We start from the raw sequence: 22184 nt of genomic DNA, 5'->3' as shown, positions 1-22184 counted from the left end.
ACATTAGAGTATCAATGCCATAAAGTATAAAATTATTATAAATGATGCTAATGTATGATCAGGTGACAGTACCAATTTAAAATGTCCCTAAAATACGGGAACAACTTCTTACAAAGAAAGAAACAGAATATCAGAAATAATAGTCTGCAGACCGCTTTATACAGCTGCATTGGGTAAATATGAGAAATGCTTTTTTGTGACAATTAACTAATATGATAATTCTCTAGTTATGCAATTATATTGGATAGCTGCATTGAAGTGTTGATCAAACATTTACCATCTTCCCTTCATAATCCTATAGCGATAGGATAGTTCTCAAATTTACAGTGTCAGCTGTTTAAGTTATTGAGAAATTATTCATGCTTAGGAAGTGGTAGGACGGGTCATTGAAAGTGCTATGTGCCCTCTTTAATGGTGGCACCTTGGATTTAGATTTCAGTAAGGCACTTTCACAGTTTATGGAACTTTAGGTTTTTAAAATTAATTAAACATTTAAGAATTTCATGATTTGGTCCTTCCAAATTCTAAACATTTATCTATAAGTACTGACAAAGAAAATGAAAGGAGTAGCATTTGTAGTCAGTTTAATCATTAATTGACTGGCTGTATTATTAACAACAGCACTCCATTTGCACCCTACATCCCTTGATACATTATGCCCCTTCAGAGAAAGGACCTTCATATACAGAAACTTTGTCCTTTGTTTTAGGTGATATGAAATACACTTCCCAGAAATGTCTGTGAGGCTATTCATCATTTACCTATGCCCTTGAAATACAATGTTGAGCCAGGAATGAAGGAACAAGTAAAACTGAGCAATCAACTAAATGTTTCTCTTTTGACCTGGTCCAAAAGCATAGACTTTGTTATGGAATCTAGTGACTAGAATGCAAATAAAAGGTTAAAAAATAAAAATGAGCCAGGAAAATCTGACTTGGTTCAGCTGGCTGTAGATAGCTTTGATATATATGAGTTCTCATCTAGCTATTTTTTTTCTAATGAAATCTCAAAAACCTAAAACTCATTATTTTTTTCCTAAGAAATTAAAATGCTGCTCATCTCACTATGATAAAGTATTTGTCATTCACATTAAATTAAATTATGCAAGGGTGGTTTTCTAGCCTGGTATGCAGGAAATGAATACACATCTCTTGTAATTATGATTATTACTTTTCTGGTTCCCTGAATACTGTTCCACATAAATCTGCTCTAAAAGTTTAGGAAAGAAAAATATTTCCAGAGCATTTCCCAAAGACTATTATATTTTTGGGTTAATGAACCTTATGTTTTATGAACTGTTTGAAATCACAAATGTCCAGAACATCTTGGGCTTTATTATGGGGAATATGAACACTGTAGTCCAAGCCAAAATCTTAGCATTTTCCCCATACTTGTGTTGCCCTGTGTGGTCAAGCCAACTCTCAGGATGTCAAAATTGTGCCGTTAGATAGGAGGGTGTGACACAATTGTGCATATACAAACACACAAATCAATTAGGTGCATACATACACACTACGAACTCAGGCACATATACATCCAAGATTACTAGCCTAGGCACATATGTATCTATCACCAATTCAAGCACATACACGCTCTAATGCTGACATGAAATTATACACAATACACAGATACATACAGGTTAAACATTGACTCAGGTGACTGTGTGTGTGTTGGTGCCTGTGGTACCTATGCTTGGAGTGCTTGGTAACTAAAAAGCAAGTGGCAGAGATCAGGAGAAAAGGCAGTGGGGATAAGGCAATAGCAAAGAAAGAGGGGTTTGCAGGCAGAGAAGAGCTCAGGATGGCTGGAGCCACAGAAGCATGGGACAGGTGTTGGAGGTGGAGGTGAGCCAGAGGCAGGAGAGGGAGAAATGACACTGAAGTTAGAGGGGAGAAGAACAGACTGGAGCAGGGCAGGAACCGTAGTAAAGCAAAACCCATTCAGGGTTCCAAATAACCATTTTATTAAATGAACACTGTACTGTACAGCTTGGTTCCTACACACTCACACAAGCACTCCCACACACACTCATACAATGGTAGCAGGCGAAAGAGACTCAGTGGAAGGGCTGGAGTCCAGGTAGGGAAGAAAAACAGAGTCCAAGTCTTTGGCTTAAGAGAGGGTGGGGGTGATAGCTACCTATCCTGGGCTGTGAGTTGATCTTCGATGGCCAGTCGGGGTCTTCTCCAGCAAGGTGTTGTCCAGAGTGGGGGGTCGCCGGCAGGGCCTCTGGGTGGTGTGGCATAGTGCTGGTCCAGATGGAAGGAACATCCCAAGGAGTCAGTCTTCACTACCCCTTTTTATGGGGCAGACTACCTCTGATCTCTTATGGGAGGGCCTGTCTAGGCAAGGTCAGCCCTGCTCCAGAGGGTTCCAGATGTTCATACTGAGCATGTGCAGCCTTGGAACAATGGTGGGTTGCCTCATCTTTTGTTTCTTGAATGCCGAGGGTGGTTCCAATGGCTGGGTCGTTGGTCCAGGTATTGGTTTTGATGGTGGGGTGATTTAGTAGGGGGTCCTGCTATCATTGTGTTTCACTCATCCATTCACTCTTTTGCTTCAGGCATTCAAGGAAAACCAATTTACAAGGAAGAGGTTACAGACTTAAATGCGAGTCATAATTGTAACATATTTACACAACAGGGCATGGGAACCTGATGCACAAAAATGGATACTTGACATTACTCATGCCAATCCACATTGCAGGCCTAAATACACAGAAACACTTAAGACACAATAACCATATGGTACAATACATTACAGTATTCCAACACACACCACAAAACACTATTACAATAGCTCAAGGTTACTATAAAAGGGGACTTATGTACACAGGGTTTCAACTTAACTTATAACTACTTATAAATATACACCTATAGGGAATAGAGGAGGGGAAAGCAAAAGGCATAAATGATGGGGAAAAGGGGATTTCACATTTCTAAGTCAAAAAGAAAAAGAAAAACCTGGGGGGTTTGCTACACTTGGGCTAGATTCTTCACATTAAAAGAAGGCCTCATCATTAGGCCTGTGCGAATAGGGAAGTATTCAATTCATATTTGGATCCAGCCGATTTGGAGGACAGTGATTCAATTAAGTGATTCAAATCACTGTGTCCATTCAATTCGGCCGAATCAGAATCGGAGATTTGGTGCCGATTCAGAAATTCGGATCAGCCGGGGAGAGGCAGGCATAGCCAGGTGGCTGCAGGTTCTCCTGCAGCCCCTCCAGTGGTGCCTGCCTTTGCCCAAGTGTGGGGAGCCATGGAAGAAGCCTCCATGGCTGTCCTGCCTGGCCCAATCCCTTACCCAGCCAGCCCAGCTTAGCCTCCCGGCACTTTAAAAGCAAACAAAAAAGCCCTGCACTTACTGGCCGTAGCACCAGGGATCAGGGCCTCTGAGGGCTCATGGCAAATCCCCTCCATGGCAACGCAGGGCAGTGGGAAATTGCCACCCACTTTGGCACCTGCAGAGCAGCTGTAGTATCGTGCTGGTGCAGTGCTGCTCGACAGGGCCCCGCGCACTGTCTGAGTGCTGGGGCGGCTCCCGTTGGTCAGCAGAAATGGTCACAGTGGGGGGGGCACATGCCCCCCCAACTAAGGCAGCACCAGTTGCCCGCGCTTCATTTGTAAAATAAGATTCTGTGATTGATATAAACAATAGCATTTACAGGGTACATGAAAATAATGCAAAATTTTATACTAAAAAGCAAAATAACACCTGTCATTTCAAGAGGATTCAAAGAAAGAGATTCTGTTCAAGATAGGTGTTAGCAAAGTAATTACATGAGCAATGAAGGGCTCATTCCAACATAGGGGTAAAGCTCTGGCTGCTTTGCATTTTTTGGCTGGGATGATATAGTTGGGGACAGTCATTCTTTGAGCAGGGGGCTGGACTACATAAGCACTTGAGGACCCTTCCAACCCAAATTTTCTATGATTCTATGAAATGCACTTGACTTACATATAATGGGTTATTTTTTTCTTAGGAAAATGCAGTACATCTCATCTCTAAGAACACATCACAAACACCACAAAACATTCACATTGTGAACAAAGACCCTTTCAAGAGACCATTGGGAATGAACACCTTTACTATTTGTACAATGCAAAACAACTACTGGTTCATTCCATGCCTTCATCCCAGGTGTTGATCAAAGTCAGGAGCAAAAGGGTTACTATGATCACAGGACTAAGTGAAATAAATAAGGTTCCTACGCTGCTTTATAAAAGCTCTGATAGGGCCTTTTGTGCCATTAATCAAAGTTAATGCTCTAATTAGAGTAAATGTGAGAAGCAGAAAAGATTTGTTTCAATTTTCAAAGAGGGGTTTGGAAGGAAGAATGCTAAGAAGCTGACAATGTACAATACTACTGTGTAGCATGGTTCTAAGGTAAAAGCAAGCAAACTTGGGGTGAATAAAAAGAACAGATTCAGGACCAGATTTACAGAATCAGATTTTAGTTTGTATAACATACGTCATAGGACTTTCCCTAATTTAATTCCTGCTTCAAGTCTAATCATTGTGGTTACCTGAAACTTTTGGAAAACAGCTAATCTTGATTTAAACATTTTCAGTGATAGAAAACCTACTCCAAAACCAGTTAAATTATTCCAATGATTAAATACCCTTGTTTTAAAAAATACGTATTTTATTTTTGTCTAAATTTGTCTAGTTACAACTTCCAGCAATTGGATTTTATCTGCTATATTGAAGAACCTTTTCCAATTTCTGTTCCCTTGTAGCTTACTGTTAGGTTGAGATTGGAGACTCATACACTGCTCCTGGAATTGCTTCTGCTCACATCAACTTAGAATTGATTCTCTGAGAGGAACAGTACCTACTCATCTTCCTAAGAAGCATGATGATAACTTGACAAAAAAGTTTTCTGCTTTGATATTGGAGGCCTATGGACGGGTATTACAGGGCTGATGGAAGAAAACTAGCTCCACTGCTTTCCCCACTCATTGTTTTTAACCAACAGTAGAGGAAACAGGTATATTTTTGTTAGTGCAATGATTATCAACCTTTCTGAACTTGAGGTACTTTTCACTGGACTTGAGGCACCCCTCCATAGCTTCTGTGAATTGAGTGGCACCCAAGTCCAAAAACTAGTTTTATATATTACATTGCTTATGTCCTTACACAGGTTGGGCAGTAGGAGTGGGAGATCATTCAAGCAGGCGTAAACCTGAGCCTGGCTTATCTGCTCATCTCCTCACACCTTGTTGCACGCTTCAAAGGATCTGGCACATGGGTCACTGGTGCCTCCTGAGCCTGGTGAGCTGGGGCTGGAGCTGGTGAGCTCCTGCAGATGCCACCAGTGGCAGGGATGGCCCTATCAGAGAGGGAATGTCGAGCACTCGCAGACGCCAGCGGCGGCAGTGGGGATGGCCCTGTTGGGGCGGGGGGGGCCTGGCACCCTGGTTGAGAATCAGTGTGTTAGTGGGATGGTATGGACAGAGAGAAGAGCAATCTGGTAGAAATCTTCATAACCATTGAATGTTATCATGTATACTCATAAAGGGCATGTTGCAAAAATTCCAAGTGTGGCTGCTGACTAGTTTCTACCCCAAGCCCGCTACTCACTTCATTTATTGCATACAACACACCCCAAAATAAAACACAGATCTTCTTCTTAGAAGGCAGAATATAGAATAAAATATTTTTCCAAAGTCATGGTCAACTGTGAGACAAAGTCCTCCTAGAAACAAAGAGTGTTCAGGAAGTATGACATCCCAAGTGACAATCTGGGTGTGCCAAGAAGTTCTTGCTGCCTCACCCACACTATCTCCTGGGAAGCCACACTTCTTGGACACTGTGGGTGCATCCTGATGAGCGCATGTGTGGAGTTTGTACCCACACATGGCACATGTGCACCAGTTCACCATGCTGCTAATCTGCAGTGCAGCCATTTTTGTTTTTACACCAGGAGATCCTGGTGTCAAAAAAACTCATCGCTGTAAAAAGTGGTGCGGCACATGTGACAGCAGTGTGCACTGCAGGAAACTGCAGGCTAGCCAACCAGAGCCACACTCTGGCTGCAGATTAGGCTCCGTGCAGCTGGCTCAGCACTGCTGCTGCCTCAGGGGTCCCCAGGACCTTAGGTAAGACTGGTGGGGCCAGCACAGGTGCTGGTCCCAGCCTCCCCTTACCCATCCTGGGACTATTTGCCATGAGCTGGAGTGTGTGGGGGGGGGGGCGTAGCCAGGGACAAATAGCAGAAGCACAAATATATGCTGCTGCTATTTGTGCCATGGGAAACACGCCCCCTTCATGTGCACGCTTGTTGGGACGCACCCTATGTTCCCAGGAGAACTTACTCTGTGTCATTCAAGATTAGGCCCCACAGCCTTGCAAGGGCACTAGCAAGACTGTTAATTCCGTATTGTGAGTAGTTCTTTATATAAGTTCCTATAAATAAAGTTTTTTTCACATCAAAAACCTCATCAAGATACTTTCAGATGCTCACTTGCTACACAAGCTACAGGGCTAAGCCACCACCTATGGCTGTGAGTGGGTCAACACAGGGCTCCACCCCTGCAGCTTACTGAGCCAGACAAACTGCAACTATCTTGGTATGTGCATACCATGCACAGCGTCCCCAGAAATACTTCTTTTCCAGTGAAGAAAGCAGCTTCCATGTTTAAATCCATGCACCCCAATACTGGGTGGGCTGATTTTGAGGGAAAGGTGCATGTAGTATTTAAGAAAATACACTCAATTTGTCTCACCCACTAACTATAACCTCAAAAGACAGAGAATGCACAGAAGTGCATCCAACAGTAAGTTGTAATGTAATTTCTGCATCAGATTATTATAGTGAAAGCTGCAATGGCAGCTTTATGCTACCTGGGTATTTCTCAGGTAGCCAGTAAAATGGGCTTAATAGCCTTTCTACGCCTCCAGAGCTGGGCAGAGATAATGTAACTCTTGTATACTCAGGATATGTGGGTGCCACTTACATTTTAATAAACCTGACATTTTTAGAGAAATGTAATTACATCAGTTTAAAATCTGAGTCAATGTTTAAATGAAAGAATGTATTACTGATAAAGATATACTTAATTCGTGGTTTATTAAATTGCCTAACATGTTTATTATATATGCAGTATTAACTTTGTATACATTTTTCACAGTTGACTTAAAAATCTGAATTGGTACGAAAAATATCTGTATCTGAAACAAATATGAATGAAAAATAAACAATTAAAATTATTTTTTAAATATATTTTCCTCAGTAGTCCTGGTGCTGGATTTCAGTAGTCCCTGAAGGACTGCTTTTCTGCGTTAAAATTCATTATTATAGGGAACCACAGTGAATGAAAAACATATAATATTCTTTTCTCATATAAAATGCAACAAAATTTCAAGATCTATTTTCATGAATTAGTTATTAGCTGGAGACTCACTATTATGCAGCTATCTCCTGAGAACTAGGAGCTTAATTGTGTGATTATATCTCATTATACTCTTACACAAATGGTTGTTATGAATCAAAGAAGGACTTGATCCTGTATGGAGAACTGTGCGGGTGCTGTGCTATGCTTGCTTCCCTTGCACTCCAGGATCATTATCTCTATTAGTGTGCAGCCTTGCTCTAGGTCCTTCTTGTGATGTGCTGTCATTAAAAAGAGGCCTAAACTGCTGATGGCTTCAAAGGTTGCTATAAATTATTTGTTTATATCTGGAGGGTCCCGTGTATACCTCTCGATATAGCAACGAAAGTAGTAATTATTATTCTGGAGCTCAAAAGCCCAGGAGGACAATTATGTACTTTGATCACAATGTAGCCTAAGCTGTCAGGAAACTCTATGCATTGAATTACAACACAAAAGATAACCATTTTTTTGAGATCAGAGGTGATCTGCAAAATTGCCATAGGTCAGCAGAACAAGATCTTTGTATACCCTGCAGCTGTAGCAAGATTCACAAAACTCTAACCCCAAGTTTTGAAGTAATTATTTATTCTAGTGCTTCTTCTTGCCCATTGTATTAAATTGACACGTACACAAGTTAAGTTATCAGCCTGGCTACAGTTCATTTATAACTTTAAGTCAAGAGAGGTGTAATAACTAAGCCTTGTGAAAGGATAAATGTTTTCTAAGACTAACTCCAGTTCCATTTCCAGGCCACTATAATGATTTTGGCAGCTAATAACGATAGCCAATTTTTAAGCAGGCATATCGGCTGATACCAATCCGATTTCTGACACCAGCCCGGCAGCGTGGACAGCTGAATTCAGCTGGTAAGTCTGATGTGCTGGGAGTGGGGAGGGGAGAGAAAAGGAGCTTGGGTGGGGCAGATCAAGGCCCCCAGTGGTGAGGGAGGAGTGGGGATGGGGCTGGGGCAGAGAAGAGCCTGGCGCAGTCCCAGCCCCAGCTTGCCCCGTGCAGATCTGGGGGCGCACCCCCCCCGCAGATGAGCGGCAGAAGCCACCTGATGAGCAGGTGAGTGCCGGTGGAGCAGCTCCCGGATGAACAGTGTGCAGTGGCAGGAGCTGCCCCCCCCCCTCCCCGCACCCCTTGGATGAACTATGGCTCTGACCCGTTGCCGCCCCGCCCAGGCAGCACTTGCCCCAGTCTCTGCACCAGCCGCGCTCCTCCCTCAGTGCAGGGGCCTGGATCTGCCTCCCTCATGCTCCTTCCTTCCCCTTTCCCTCCTCCCCACTTCTCTTTCTACCACACCAGACTTACCAGATGGAGGCAGCTCTCCACACTGCCAGGCTCTGCTTCTTGCCACCTGTGCTGTGCTGCAGCTGTGTGCATGCATGGACCATTTATGAGCCAAATTATCAGCCTGATATGGCCGATTTTCTGTACTCTAAATTTTCTCTATAATCGGTGCTGATCTAATACCAGACTGATGTATTGGTTCACCTCCACTTCTGGGTATAAAATACCTTTCCTCAGGTCCAGGAGGAGTGACAGTTAAAGTATAATAGCTTCTCCATGTTCCTGAGTACCAGCTTCCCCTCCCCTTCAGAAACTGAGACAAATATACATTTGTCTGTACTCAATTTTACATAAACTTACACCAAATTTCAATGACATCAATGGTTTAGGCATATACAATCATAAAATGTGGATCTAGTTTTCTATCTGGATTTTAAAACAGCCCTCAAAGCTTGTAAAGTATGGATTTGGGTTTCCAGTTCTGGCCTCCCTCTAATTCAGTGATTTTCAATTAGGGTACTGGGTAACCCTAGGGCAGGGGTCAGCAACCCTTGGCACGCAAGGCCATTTTGCCTGGCACGCTGCGGCCAGCTCTGGCTTCGGGTAGCTGCTGCCAGCAACGGAGCCCAGGCTGCTCCCAGCTGGGCCTGCAGCATTCCAGCTGCCTGCTGGGAGCAGCCCAGGATCCCGGCTGGCAGCAGCTCCCCAGATCTGCAGCCAGCTGCAGTGGAGAGACTCCAAACAGCTGTGCCAGGCTCCAGCACCAGCTCTGCACCGGCGTGTGCAGGTGCGCCGTGGAGGGGGCGGTGGGGGAGGGGCCTGATGCAGCGCAGCCCTGGTCTCTCCCCTGCTCCCAGCATGGAGGTGATGAGCCTGGCACAGCTGTTTGGAGCCAGTCCAGGCTCTCGGCAGCTGCAGCAAGCATTGGGCAAGAGTGCAAACAGCTCCACTGGGCTGCACAGCTCCGGCATCAGCTCTGTGCTGGCAGCGACTGCATGGGCACCTCGGGATGGACTGGGGGGCAGTGGCTTTGGGTGGGGGGCAAGGGGCACAAGCAGGGCATCCTGCCATGTACCCCTTGCCCTCATCTCGTTTTTCTGCCATGCCAGCACTCCAGCTCCTTCCGAGGTAGGCATCATGGTGTTTTTCAGCACTCCAGCCAAAATACCCCTGCCCTAGGGTGCAACCAGGTCCTCTAAAGGGTACCTCAATGAGTAGGGAAATCAGTGTGGTATGAGGGGATAAGCTGATAAGTTAAGCAGATAAGTCCATGCTCATGCTTGTCCCTGCCTGGATGATACCTGACACATACTACCTCCCCTCCCTGCAAGGAAGCAAGCATTGTAATATACAACTTAATTGAGAAATTGGGTGCCACTCAGTTCACAAAGTTATGGAGAGGTGCCTCGAATCCAATGAAGGGTACCTCAAGTCCAAAAAGTTTAAGAACCACTGCTCTAACCAACAGCTGCATATTACATGAAAACACAGCGGTTTAAAATAAGTCACTATACAGGCTGTCCTTGGCTTACATTTCGAGTTGTAAGCGCAAAATGTTGCAATGTTTATAAACTGACACTGTTTCAACTTTCTGATGTCAGTTTCAACTTCACAACGCTTGATCCAACACCACACCACACCAGCAAACAAGTTCGCTGAGTCACTCATCTCCCTGGAGAACATCTGTCCAAACTTCCTTGGACAATTTCTTTAAGAAAGCAGACAAGACTCCAGAAAAGCCTGCAGCCAAGACTCCTGAGAAGACTCCAGCCAAGAGCCCTTCAAAAAGTCCAGCAGTCACCTCAAAGAAGTCCTTCCAAATCAATATGATTGCTACTTACAATATAAATACATTAATGTAGCTATATTACACATCTATAATTAACTAAGCACAAAATTCTGTGTTATTTTTGGTGAAAATAGGGTATTGGGCCTTGGTTCAGGAACCAATCTCCCATTTATAAAATTGTTTCCTATGAGAAAATCAGTTCCAAGTTATGACGTTTCGACTCAAGATGCGGTTTTCAGCAACCAATTGTGTCATAAGTCCAAGGACTGCCTGTATTAAGAAAACATGTTTAATATATTATGTTAAATGTCCCATAAAAGAGAATAACCTCAATTTTGACTTAATATTTTTTTTTTTTTTTTTATAGTCATGGCTTTATTCAATGCAATCCTTCTGCTATACCTCTTAGTGGAATCAATTAATTCCATATTTTAACAGATGGTTTCCTGAACATTTTTAAATGGCAGGCTGCTGTGTTCATCACTCTGTAAAACTGAGGGGCAGCAAATCAAGCGTGATAGACTTTTTAGTGAAGGGAAGGAAGAAGAAAATGTTACACTAATCATCCATGGAAAAGCACCCTTTAAAATCCTGGGGATAAACCTACCCAACTGGCAAAAAATATTTCAGAAATGTAAAAGTCTTGTGTGGTTACAGGTAGTGTTGAAGTGATGTTGTTGCCATGATGATCCAGGAATATGAGAAGAAGGGTACTATGACTGCGAAAGCTTGTCTAAGTCTCAACTATGCAGTTGATACAATAAAAGATATCACCCATATGAATTCTTGCCTCTCATTGTGTGAGTATACTCACTGATGACAGATTAACATTAGGAAAAAATAAGAGACATTGTTAATGAAATGATCCTGATATTTCACTTAAGTCAAAGAAAGACTACTGAATAAGAAACTTTCTTACTGTGACCAGTAGAGCAATTAATTCTAAATTTTAACAAAACCAGAGAATGATATCAGGTAGAAGGAGTTTTGAAGAATAAGATGCAGGGACCTCTGACAAAATGCTGGCCCTTGATGTTCATAGCTACAGCTTTAATTTTTGGGGTATTCACAACTACAACTCTATCACCCTGCTTTTGGGAATCTGCAAATGCCACAGACAGACTGGGCAGAAAAAATGAAAACAACCCCACTTTTTGTGAAAACGTGTAAGAGTTGCTTTGTTGTAATAATCAAGCAACATGAACCTGCACAACTGGAATAAGATTTCTGGTCCCTTCTCTCCAAAAACAAAGCCCTCTGCTACTTGAACAAAAAGAAGATTGTTCTAAATGACAGAAACACCCTTATGTTCTTTCTAACATGTAATTGGCAAACAGAGGGCAAGGCAACGTGCTTGCACACACGTACACTGCTGAGTTCACTCAGGGACTAGGGGTGAGGGACTTGCTCCTTTTCACTTTGGAGGGTGCTGGGGCCAAGCCAAGTAAGGTAGCTCTCAGAGCTCCACACAGGTCCTAGAAGCACCGTAGCAATGGTGAACTACTGGAGTGCAGGACTGAGTTCTGCTCACACTTCCTCCAAACTCCATCTGCTCGCTCCATCTGCTAGCCCTCACCCAGAACACTCAGTGCACAGGCAGCTTCAGTGGAGGTGGCAGAGGGCTGCCTCTACACGTGGCAGAAAGGACCTCTCTGTAAGAGGGTATTCAGTAGGGGCCCGCTGACTCCTCTATGATTCCTTTGCACTAGTTCTGCGGCTGTGCAGTACCATTTCCCTAACTCAAATCTCCTTCTACCAAAGTTAATAGCAAAAATCTCCTATTGACATTAGTAGGGCAGGAGTCAAAACATATTGCCCAATGAAAGTAGAGGTTCACAATAAGACTCAACAATGTCAATAACTTTTCTTTATTACAATCTGTTTCCTAGCACTGATGTGATGTCGTAGCCATGACAACACAAGATATCAACCTGAGAAATCCTTGCCTCTAGCACTATAAAAGTTTCCTTAAATTTACACACCATGTCTGATCAAAGTGTAACTGCAAATTGAGGGGAAACAAACTGAGGGGAAACAACAAGAAAAAAGAACATTGGTAAAAGCCAAAACTACCTCAAAGACTGAGTACAAACCCATAACTCAAAGCATGTGGTGGAGTTTTCTTCATACAACAGAGGAAACACTGGATCTTGCTTCAAGAGGAAACCCAGCACTTTTCAGACCAAACCAACTTTCCACGCCAATGTTACATGGTAAACAGACAAAATGGAAGTTGGTAGCAACTCTACTGAAAGATAATCATGTTTCCATGAGTATTTTGACTGATAGGTAGCAGGACATGGATATCTGACTATTGCCTCATATTCTCTTGTTTATAAAATGTATAACTTAAAAGTGATACTTTAATTTTTTTGGATTATTTTATCCAGGTTTGAATAAAATTTAACATCTTTTAAGGTAGGGTTAATTTAGTTCCTATATAAAATACCTAGATATTATATAAACCTTTTAATCTCTAAGGGCCAAAACACTTTTCATAGGAAGTAAACTTATTTCCACTTTATAAATGGGGAAACTAAGACATAAGGATCATACGTGATGCTAACCTGCTGACATACAGGCCTTGTCCATGCACGTATGGACATTTAGTTCCTTGGGGACAAGAAGCAGTGACACACCCTGTACAACTGCTAGTTGTCCCTGGGGAACGCCTATCCCGTGCACCCTCTGGTACATGGCGGGTTACCCCAGGTGAGGTAGGGAAGACTGAGGCCAGCACTGGGCTGGCCCCAGCAGCATTACCTGGGATCCTGGGGGGCTCCTGGGGCTACAGCAGTGGTGATCCTGCTGCTTAGAGCCTGGCTGGCAGCTGGAGTGTGGCTCTGGCCAGACAGGCTCTGGTGCTGAGCAGCATGCACTTCCCCCACATGCATCATTCTGCTTTTTTTTGCATGGTTTCTGCAAACCCCCACCGTGCTGCTCCCTTTGCAGTGTGGAGAACAGCTGAATGTGCAGTATGTGGTACCATAAACACATCTGTGGTATTACATACCACATGGCTGTACTCATCTGGATGCAGCCATAATGGGATACAGCTCTCTGTCTTTTGCCCTGCCACCAAAACAGCCTCACCTGCCCTAGCAATTGTGCAGCTCCCTCACCCTCTTCACCTCTCTCAGTTTCCTTATTTTATTAATCCAGCTTTCTTTAATCACAGTAGAGCCCTAACAGAAATGGAGCAGAGAGCTGAGCGTCATAGTACTAAGAGCACGCTATTTGCTTTTGCTGTCTTGCATTTATTGCTGAGGCAGGATGTGCCAAGTTCCATAATGAAGAGTGATTAAAGACTGTCAATCCAAATGCCAGATCACCCAGCTGCTGACATCTAAAGTATTTACCCACCTGCTTGTTCCAAAGCAACCATTGTTGCCTGCTCGATTAAGTCACGTTCAATGAAGCTTCTGAAATCCTCACTGTATACACTAAGATCTGGTAGCTGAAATGTGTAGATGGGCATCTCCAAAGGAAATTGTTCATTGCTGCATTCATTTGCTACATGTGATCGAGCAAGGGAGACTATGGCTGAGCTGGCATGAGAAATACCTCTGGAGAGTCGTTTCTCTGTGAAGAAACCAAACTGATATTACGGAAGGCAAAAGCACAACTAAGCACGTTACGATGTAAACTCAATTATTTCCTCTATTTATTAATAGGCAAGTGAAAGGCAATAGCTCAACTGAAATATAACAACAGAAAGAATGTTTTCCACACATCCTAGTCTTTCTTATGCTATTTTGTGAGTCAGTAAAGCTCAACCCTGACGTGCCTCTATTCATTTCACTTGAGGAATTATTATTCTCGTTTATTTCTACTGTTCTGGGCACTTCCAAGCACAAAAGAATGCACAGTCCCTGCCCTCGAGTCTTGGCCATTGAAGATGAATTTGGTTGTAATTAGTTTCTTGCTGGACAAACTAATATTTTAAGTAATGTTTTGTGAATGAAGTAATTCTATAAACTGGTTTGAGAGAGAACATGTGCTCCTTAAGACTTATTTGAAGGAATATTTACAGAAGACAGATCATAACTATTAAATATTTCATGCTCTGAAGTTAGGTTAACTTTTTATGGGTCAAATGAAATCTAGAATATAACCATCCCCTCACATTACTATGTTTTAATTTCGAAAACTCAACTCAGAAGTAATCTCAGTACCACTGTTCGGATTTAAAGACAGGTTCTTTCTAGAAATCTTGATGCAAGTAATAATGCACATCTAGCATGTCTATTTTTTACCAGAGTACATTATTTTATCAAAAGCAAAAACCCTGTTTTCTGTAATTCCTTACTGAAGTTCAGTAGAGACAAAGAGAAGATAACTAAAAACACTAAGGCTAGGTACAGACATTCAAAACGCCCGAGACGGAATTTATCTAAGTGACATGGTTTTCTTTAAGCAGTGTAGTTTAGATTCATAGCAAACAGATCACATCCCTTTGGTGAGGGGTGGAAAACTTTTACCAAAACTTCACCATTTTTAAACAAGTTTGCATGTTCTGAACTTCTGTTTTGTTACAAGTATAGACCAGGTTCGTGTGCTAAACTTTTGTTCTGTTACAGTATAGACCAGTTTCCAATCACAACTACTAGTAAAAATGTAATGTCTGTACCTGGCTTAAAACCAAAAGCTTTAATTATTAGCACACTTTATTAGTCTTAGGGAAGACTTGGATGTCAGTATTGACAGGTCAGTGAACATTATTTTCTCAAGGTGCAGTGAAATGATCAGTAAAACAGGACTTCAAAACGTACAGAAAATGGGATAGAAAGCAATACTAAAAATACAATTATAATAATTCCATACTCAGGTAACACCTTCACTGGCTGTTCTTGCAACATTATCTCCAGAATAATAGAAATAGAGCAAGTCAAAAGACTAGGGGGGAAAAAAATTAAAAATCTGAAGCACAGAGACATTTGTATGAAGAGATGCTGAAAACACGGTGACCCTTTACAGAGGAACTGAATAAAAGAAACATGATAGAATTAACAACAAATGAGAAATGGGTGAGGGGAAAGAAAGTCAATATCACACATTGATTTAGCCCTACCAATACTTGGATAAGGAGTTATTGGATCAGATAAAATGATTAAAAGGTTTAAAAAAAAAAGAAAAACAGAAAGTAAATAAACTCTGAAACTCAGCAATAAAATATCAGAGACCAGGAGCTGGCAAGAAAAAGAAAGTAAAGCAAGTATATATGGGTAACATAAATAATCTCTCTCCCCTCTCTTGCACATGCACACATACACACAGGCTATACCAGAGAAACTTTGAAGTCCTGTGTCATTTTATAAGCAAATGAAAAGGCAAATAGCAAAAGCAGTAAGAAACAGGGCAAAGGGGAAATGGAAGCAGAATAAAGAAACAGCTCTGAAGTGGATTTTTTACTTTTTAATAGTCAAGTTTCTAACTGTGTGTTACTGCCTGGTATACTAAGCAATACTTAATATTCTTTTAACAATACCTCTTACATTAGCCATGCACTTTTGCATTGTTCTGAGCTGTTACTCTGAGCTTTCTTTCATTATTGGATTACAAATACATTTGTGAAAATGTGTGCAAAATACAAGCATCTTGAATCACATTATGGGCAGGAAAAAATGTATGGGCTCCCAAAAAATGAAGCCTGTGGACTCCAACACTATTACTCCTGATAGACAAAAAAAACAAAAAAAATGACTATAGAAAGAATTCTTAAAAATGCACAATGCAAGTGCTTCCTATTTGTCAAATATGCTATTTTACTTTTCAGTATTTGTTCTGGGTGATGTAAATGTAATTGAGGGAGAGGTAACCGATTAACAGCACTGGCTTCACGATAAGGGAATTGGAAATGGATTATGACAAGGCATTTCCTAGGGAACAGAGTGGGAACTACTAATACTTGCAATAGCAAGAAGATAACTCCCTCTTATCCACTTTCATACCCTTTGTTCAAGAGGAGGGTAATATTATTGTAGCAACAGAAGTTTGGCCTGGTAATTGACACAGCCCTATATCAAATGGCAAAAATTATGAAGGACGGGTCACTTGCACTGGAAGAGTTACTGCCCAAGAGTTCCTTAATAAAGGTTTGTCCCAGTCAACCCATATTCCTGTTGTCTGGCTTTTCTTTTTGTTAGCCAAGACGATTATTGAGAAAATAAAAGGACACTTTCTCTTCCTATACTCCTCCCTCACAAGAAGGCAGTATTAAACCAGCACTCCTTGAGGCAGTTCCTCCGCTAGCAGGGATTGTGATTGCTGTTGTAGACACCAGCTGAACTCTGCCAATTTGCATTAGCTGAGGATCTGTTCTCCAGTCCTTTGTGACCAAGCATGAGCTACACCTGGATGGATTCCATGGACACAAATTTCTGCTACACATCAGTGAGACAGAAAGGTCTATTTACATTTTTACGTGAGAAGCTGGCAGGCTTTAGATTTACTTTTATGTAAATCTCAACTGTCTACTGAACTCAAGTAGAAGATACCTGTTCCAACAGCTACAGCAATATGAATACAAAAAAGAAAATCTTAAAGCTTATCACATAATGGAAATGAACTGATATGCCTGCTAACTGTTCCCTTTCCTTCCTTTCTATTTTTAAGGCTGCTTTATTCAAAATACAAATATAATATCAGTTATTTTTTGTATGGAACTGTAATAGAAAATAAGACATTTCCATGATAAAAGTTATTCAACAGATGCCCTTGCTACTGCCACCTCTGTCATTTAATAAAGATTTTAAAAAGGCAATGACTACAATTATGGACCATTCTTTGGTCCCACGTATCAAAGGAAATGAAAGAGAAGAATGCTGTATGACTCCTCTAATCTATGCACTTCATGGCTAATATTAGACCGTCTCTAAACTTGACTGCTTTAACGACACATTAAAAATCTATGAAAAGAGGCAAAGGTCAACAGAACTGAAAATTATTGACTACAGGGTCCAACCTAGCACCTCTGGAAAGCCATATACACTGGTATAATTTACATGGTGACAGATAGTGGTAGCTCCTACTCCCTGCTTTGCTCGTCTAGAAAGCTGTTTATCGATATAGTCCATTACACAGCTGCAGTTACCTTGAGCAATGTCATCCTGTCTCTGTAGACACGGTCGTTCGACTTTGTTCACCTGTTGGGCCTGCTCTCTTTCCTGCTGTTTGTAGTACTTCCCTTCATTAAACACCTGCGGCAGGCTGGCTGTGTGTACCTGTCGAAGCTGCTCATAGTCACTCAAAGCAGCAGTCAAATCCCAGTTTTTGCCTGCCAAAAAAAATGATATATTCTGTTTACTTCTGTCTGGTAAGACTAAAATCCAGCTACTGGTTTCATTATATGGCCATAGGACTCACTATAAATGAAAACAAGTCTATGAGCAAAACTCTGGCAAGCAGATATATATATATATTTTTAAAAATCAATTAAAAAAAATCAACAAAAATTGGGGAACTAGCAAGTCAGGTACACTTCAGAGATACTTAGGATATGCAGACAGACATACCTTTGCATTAACAGCTACCTTAGGTTGTAATCATTTTCTTTACGATACCTAGGAACAGCCTAATCTTGCAAATTACTACCCTCTTTTCCTTATGTGAATTATCTAACTTGGGTTGATTTAGGCCATGTACAGGCTTTCAGTTTCTCCTGGGAGAGTTATGCTATCCCAGAAGAAATCACAGGCATACAAATGTTCAGGATTTCACTCCCAGAGTAAAAATGGTTGCTTCAGGAGAATGACCATCTTAGAGAGGAACACCAAAATTACCTCTTCTTTCTGCCACAGGAATCTTTGTCACATCAGGAATAACCCATAGGGGTGTGCAAAACAGGCCATATTTGATTTGCATTCAGCCCAAATCAGGGACAGTTATTTGATTCATTGATCTGGATCACTATCCCGATTCAATTTAACCAAATCCGTATCTGAAGATTCGTTGCCGATTCAGAGAATCAGCGCTTCGGCAATAGACATAACTTTAAATGTTTTTTCTACATACCTCAAGGTACCAAGCGCAGCACATGAATGCTGTGATGCTGGAATGGATGGAACATCCCACAGGAGTGCAGGGGGCCCCTCTGTGTGCTCACCAGCAAACCCAGAGGTGGACCGGAAGTACTTCCAGGTCTGCTGGAGAGTGCATGGAGGGGATCCCTGTGCCCTCCAGCTCCCAGACCCAAGAGGCTTCAGTTGCTGAGCCAGGGTGCTGAGCTGGTCCACTTTTGAGTCTGCTGCTGAGTGCGCTGGGGAGCCCCCAGCGCTCCTATGGGACACTCCAACCACCCCAGCACTGCAGCATTCACAAGCCACCTGGTACCTTGAAATATGTTGAAAAAATATTTAAAGCTGTATCTACGTCCGAATTGCTGAATCGATTTGGAGGGTTCCGATTTGATTCAGAGAGATTCAAGGATCTCCTGATTCAATTTGGATTTGGAGATTCGGCCACTGAATCAGGCCAAATCTCTGCCAAATCAAAATCAGGGACTGAAGCTTTGCCTAGCCCTGAAAGCCCAGTGCTGCCTAGAAACCAGCAAGTTCTTAGTAGTGTATCTGGAGGGCAATGGGCCAACATGAATGGCAGCCCCCCCCAACCTCCAGCAAGAATTTTTGCCATGGCAGGCATAGCCCTGCACCTAAACATATCTAGGCAGGAAGGAGGAGTGAAAAGGGTACCAGGAGCAGCTCTCAGGAAACCCATGCCACAGGGCTGCTGCAGCTAGTATGCAGTGAGCCAGTGCCCCAGTGGCAGCAGCCAGAGCCTGTACTGCTACAGCAACTGTCACCACAGTAGCAGCTGCCAATTTAGAGCAGAGAGCAGGGACAGGTAAGGCTCTACCCACCTCCTACTCACCCCTGCTCTCCAATGAGCTGCATATTCCTGTCCGCTTGGACACTGAGGAGCTCACTGTGTCCTTGGCAGTGAATATTTTAGTTATCAACCATACAATAAAAATATTTAAGCAAAACCAGTGTTGCCAGATGCTTAAAAAAATGACAATAAAATGAAGTTAGGAATAAAAGAGCAAGTCTCTGCACAGAGGAGACAACAAGCAAAACTGTACCAGTCCAAAGGAATTGTATTTGCTAATCTGAATAAGATCTAGCAGGCAGAACCAGTGGCATGTGTCGCAGGTGCCTTAAGTTATATGGTATAACTTTCACATGCAGCAAACAGCTACATTAAACCATAATAAGGTCTAATGGGGCCAAAGAGGTGTCCATGCCAAAAAGAAAACATGATAACTAATCATGTACAACCTTTAAATGTATACTGCTTCTTGAAATTTCAAAGGCTTTCCAAATATCAGCCTGAACTGTATTCTTAGCATACCACTGACTCCTGGGGTGAATCACCACTTCACCCAAAGATATGAATGCATCACGTGGTTTAGCTTTAATAAAATCAGCTTGGGTAACAAGATGCAATAACTTGTTGGAGTTATTGCGATGGAGCAGCTTTACTGGAGGTGGGCCAGGCATGCTCAAAGAGGACCACCTGAGCCCAAGGGGTATAAGACCCCAGGCCCTGTGGAGAGGGTGGACTGGAGGCCAGGCATGCTTAGTAAGAGAAGCACCTGAGCCTGTAGGGGTGGAATACCCCAGGATCCAGTGTAGGGGCAGACTAGTAGCTGGAGAGAGGGGTGTAGTGGCCTAGTGAGGGGCTAGGGGTGAAGTAGACCCATAGCTGAATTAGTGCCCAGTCCTGTTCAGATGAGGGCTGCAGGAGAGGCCCAAAAGGCTGCATGAGGGCTGGCCAAGTCATGAAGGGCAAAACCTGATGGCCCTACGGGGTCACTCAAGGGAGCAGGGTAGGATGAACATGGCCCATATATGGTGGTGTGACAGAGGCCCTGTGAGAGAGGATGGAGTACAAAGAGGCCCCAGTGAGAGGGGGGTGGGTTGTGTGTGCCCCATGAGGGCAGTGTGTGCCCAGTTTGGCCAAGCCTTGAACTGGAAATTTAACACAGTGTGACATCTGTGAGGCATGGGACACGCGTAAGGGAAGGTTGAAGTGTGTACATATTGCTCATTACAGAAGGACGCTCAAACAGCAGCTTCCCATCTGATTAATATCTCAGTTACTTTACAACAAGGCAGGACAGGAAAGTGGACAGGAAAGTGAGGTGGGCAGTTTGCTCATAGACTGGAGGCAGGCCAATACTGAGATCAGGCCTGGGAGCTTCCCCGTCACACCTACACTTCTGTGAATAGGATGCTTAGTATCAGCAGTCTGATTTTGGAGTTCCCCAGAACCTTCTTATTATGCCAATTGCACTTAAAATCCGTGAAACTATTTTTTCACCATTATAGTTACCCATGCTAGTTAGATGAGTCTGCCTGTCCATGCTGAACTCACACCATCATTTTGTTGTGTAGACCCTCTTTGGATAATGTTATCAAGGATTTAGAAAAAAAGGAAAGCAAGGATTTAGGGAAAAGGAAGGTTGATGAGATCCATTTTCTAGAACTTTTTTTAAAAAGTTCTAGAATCATTATCAGATGCAAGATAAAGAGCCCTGATTCCCAATTCTATTTTCCATCCATTAAACTAAAGTATATCTGTCACTTGATCTTGAAATTAAAGATTTCCTGTTACCCATGGTCAAAAGCACTCCAAGTTTTTGAGTGTATACCCTCATCAGTACATGAGAGACAACTGATGCCTGCATGTACTGTAGTATTCATAGATGTAGGGTCGGAAGGGTCCTTGTAGATCTTCTAGTTTGACCCCCTGCCCTGGGCAGGACAGATAACTGGGTTCAAATGACCTCAGCCAGGTAAACATCGACCCTCCTCTTAAAGCCACCCAGGGTAGGAGCCAGTACCACTTCTCTTGGAAGCTGGTTCCAGACACTAGCCACCCTGACTATGAAGTAGCACCTCCTGACATCTAGGCCAAACCTACTCTAGCAACTTATGGCCGTTATTCCTTGTTAGTCCAGGAGGCGCTCGGAGGAACAAGGTCTCTCCCACACCCTGCTGGTCCCCCCTACTAAGTTTATAGCTGGCCACCAGGTCCCCCCTCAGCCTTCTCTTGCGAAGGCTGAACAGGTTAAAGGTCCTGTAGCCTCTCCTCATAGGGTCTGCCCTGCTGTCCCTGGATCATGCGAGTGGCACTCCTCTTTTGGGCTCTCTCAATGCTGTCCACAACCCTCCTGAAGTGCGGCGCCCAGAATTGGATGCAGTACTCCAGCTGCGGCCTGACCAGTGTTGCATAGAGGGGGAGGATCACCTCCTTGGCCCTGCTTGTGATGCATCTGTGGATGCACAAGGTACGGTTAGTCCTACTGACCGTGTCCTCGCATTGTCAGCCCACGTTCATCTTAGAGCCAATAATGACTCCAAGATCTCTTTCTGCCACCCTGCTTTCGAGAAGGGAGTTCCCCAGCCTATAGGTATGCTGCTGGTTTCTACTGCCCAAGTGCAGTATTGAACCCCATCCAATTTTCATTTGCCCACCCCTGTAACCTGTCCAGGTCCTGCTGTAATCTGTCCTTCCCTTGTAGCGTGCCCACCTCACCCCACATCTTGGTGTCATCTGTGAATTTAAACAAGCTGCTCTTCACCCTGTCATCCAAGTCGCTAAGAAATTTAACGGTGTGGGTCCAAGGACCAAGCCCTGGGTGACCCCACTGCCCACTTCCCTCCAGGTCGAAAATGACTCATCCACCACCACTCTGAGTATGACCCCTTGCCAATTTGCAAT

The 22184-nt window shown here is 43.0% G+C and overlaps 1 protein-coding gene across 3 annotated transcripts in view; it reads right to left on the bottom strand.

Annotated features, from left to right (window-relative positions):
* The window catches only part of OTUD7A (OTU deubiquitinase 7A), a 217214-nt gene that overhangs the window by 85542 nt on the left and 109488 nt on the right, over nucleotides 1-22184 (bottom strand). For all 3 annotated transcript variants that reach the window (XM_019533429.1, XM_019533428.1, XM_019533430.1), the window contains exons 4-5: nucleotides 17554-17736; nucleotides 13824-14042 (exon numbers count right to left, since the gene is read on the bottom strand). In XM_019533429.1, the coding sequence (XP_019388974.1) occupies nucleotides 13824-14042; nucleotides 17554-17736 (402 nt within the window). The remainder of the gene's footprint in view (nucleotides 1-13823; nucleotides 14043-17553; nucleotides 17737-22184) is intronic.

Source organism: Crocodylus porosus, unplaced genomic scaffold (genome assembly GCF_001723895.1).
Source record: "Crocodylus porosus isolate Cpor-Errol unplaced genomic scaffold, CroPor_comp1, whole genome shotgun sequence".
Classification (NCBI taxonomy): Eukaryota; Metazoa; Chordata; order Crocodylia; family Crocodylidae; genus Crocodylus; species Crocodylus porosus.
This window is presented reverse-complemented; position numbering and strand designations above follow the sequence as displayed.